The sequence below is a fragment of the Acytostelium subglobosum genome (genome assembly GCF_000787575.1).
Source record: "Acytostelium subglobosum LB1 DNA, scaffold: scaffold36, whole genome shotgun sequence".
Lineage (NCBI taxonomy): Eukaryota > Evosea > Eumycetozoa > Acytosteliales > Acytosteliaceae > Acytostelium > Acytostelium subglobosum.
Window position 1 is genome coordinate 93,986 of NW_012236497.1, and position 2,133 is coordinate 96,118.

A 2,133-nucleotide genomic window follows, 5' to 3' on the forward strand; every position below is an offset into this window, starting at 1 on the left:
AACAATCTAAGTTTGAAAAAAAATGATTTATTCCTGGTGAAGTTGATTGCTTCAGGGATGTGTGAGATTTTCAATTATTAATATTGAAATGAACATATATATGTTACACTTACATTCTCTGCATTATACACATAACATCTCAGGCAAGCCAAACACATCATTGATTGGCCGTCTTTGGCAATATGGAATGCCTTCCAAATGCCACTACTAACATTGCCTGTCTGTGGTTGATAATCATTTGGATCCCCAAGCTGTCCATTGGAGGCCGTCTTCTTCTTCTTTTGTTTGGTTATCATATCTATCTATCTATAAAACAACTGAATTAATGAATGAATGAGTCTTGTGTGTTCACCCACACATGTCTCACCCTCGGTTATTCGATCCGGTTTTGATAAAAAAAAAAGGTGGTCGGTTCGAATAATTGAACTTCTTTCGGATTGGTAAAAGGGTCCGGTTCGGTTTATTCGGTCTCGGTTAGTCGGATATCCGAACTCGGTCTCAAACACTGTTGGAGATGTTGACATTAACTTCTTCAAGTGACTCGTTTGGCACTCCATTGTGGATGTCGTCAAAGGAAGAGTCGCTGAAAGCATCTTTCGCCACCACCTTCGTCTGATTCTCGACTAGACGTTTCCTAATCTCCCTTGCACTCTTGGCCTTGGCGGCCCTTCGCTCTTCTTCTCGCTTGATGGCTCTCCTGTACCTTCTCCAGACTACTCCACGGTAGTTACTGTGCTCGTTGTCCACCAGGGCATTGGCTTCAATCAATTGATTGGTCAATTGACAGCAGTTGTAGAAGTCCTGATCGAGGAACTTGTGGTCAAGCTCGTATCTGAATCGAAAGAGGAGATATCGGTTGACCAAACGACCAAAGAAGCACTCGATGACCACTCTCCTCTGGGTGAGAATCTTGTTCTTTAGCTTCTCTCCTTCACTGGCCTTTGCCAGCTCGGGTGACTTCATCAGAGCAACGCGCCGCACGCCAGGAGTCCTGTCGGATGGACCATGATATGCTTTGTCACCAAGTAAGATAAACCTCTGTGTCCTGTAGCCATCGATCTCACCAGGGCGCTTCACCAGGTAGTGAGCATACTTCTCATGCTCCTCCTTATGGATTGTGAAGTCGTGCTTCGACGCCAGTGTTTGAGACCGAGTTCGGATATCCGACTAACCGAGACCGAATAAACCGAACCGGACCCTTTTAGCAATCCGAAAGAAGTTCAATTATTCGAACCGACCACCTTTTTTTTTTATCAAAACCGGATCAAATAACCGAGGGTGAGACATGTGTGGGTGAACAACACAAGACTCATTCATTCATTAATTCAGTTGTTTTATAGATAGATAGATATGATAACCAAACAAAAGAAGAAGAAGACGGCCTCCAATGGACAGCTTGGGGATCCAAATGATTATCAACCACAGACAGGCAATGTTAGTAGTGGCATTTGGAAGGCATTCCATATTGCCAAAGAGGGCCAATCAATGATGTGTTTGGCTTGCCTGAGATGTTACGTGTATAATGCAGAGAATGTAAGTGTAACATATATATGTTCATTTCAATATTAATAATTGAAAATCTCACACATCCCTGAAGCAATCAACTTCACCAGGAATAAATCATTTAAAAGCAAACATAGATTGTTTATCAAAGCTTGGTCTCACTAAAGAAGAAGTCCTCGAGAAGAATAAGAGCAAACAACTATCAACAATGGATATGTTCACGACCAAACTCTCAAACAGCAAACAACTCACCCAGCTGAGTCACAAGGAATGGGTACTTCGTTTTCTTGGAATCGGTTATCCGGTCGAATATCGGTTAAAGGAGATATTCGGGTAACCGAGCTCGGTTACAATCTTTGAGCAACTACACGACCGAGTAAGGAATTATCCGAACCGAAGGATATTGATATCTCGTTTATTCGAACCGAGTAGTATAATAAGCTCGGTCTCAAACACTGTTCGACGCAAGGTGATGCTTGCTCACAAACACGGCGTAGTGGGGCTTGGTTCCGAGCACGGCCACCTCAAACTTGCATCCGTAGACATGATTCTTGCCGTCCCAGTACATCTTCTGATCCTTGAAGGGCTCCTGTACTTCCTCAGCGTTGGTATAGTGTAGAGTCAATGATC

The 2,133-nt window shown here is 43.3% G+C and overlaps 1 protein-coding gene across 1 annotated transcript; it reads right to left on the reverse strand.

Annotated features, from left to right (window-relative positions):
* Window positions 1-498: 498 nt before the first annotated feature.
* SAMD00019534_119250 (hypothetical protein) lies at window positions 499-963 on the reverse strand (the record flags this gene model as incomplete). Its single annotated transcript, XM_012892850.1, has 1 exon — window positions 499-963. The coding sequence occupies one exon, from the start codon at window positions 961-963 to the stop codon at window positions 499-501; it is 465 nt and encodes a 154-aa protein (XP_012748304.1).
* Window positions 964-2,133: the final 1,170 nt, after the last annotated feature.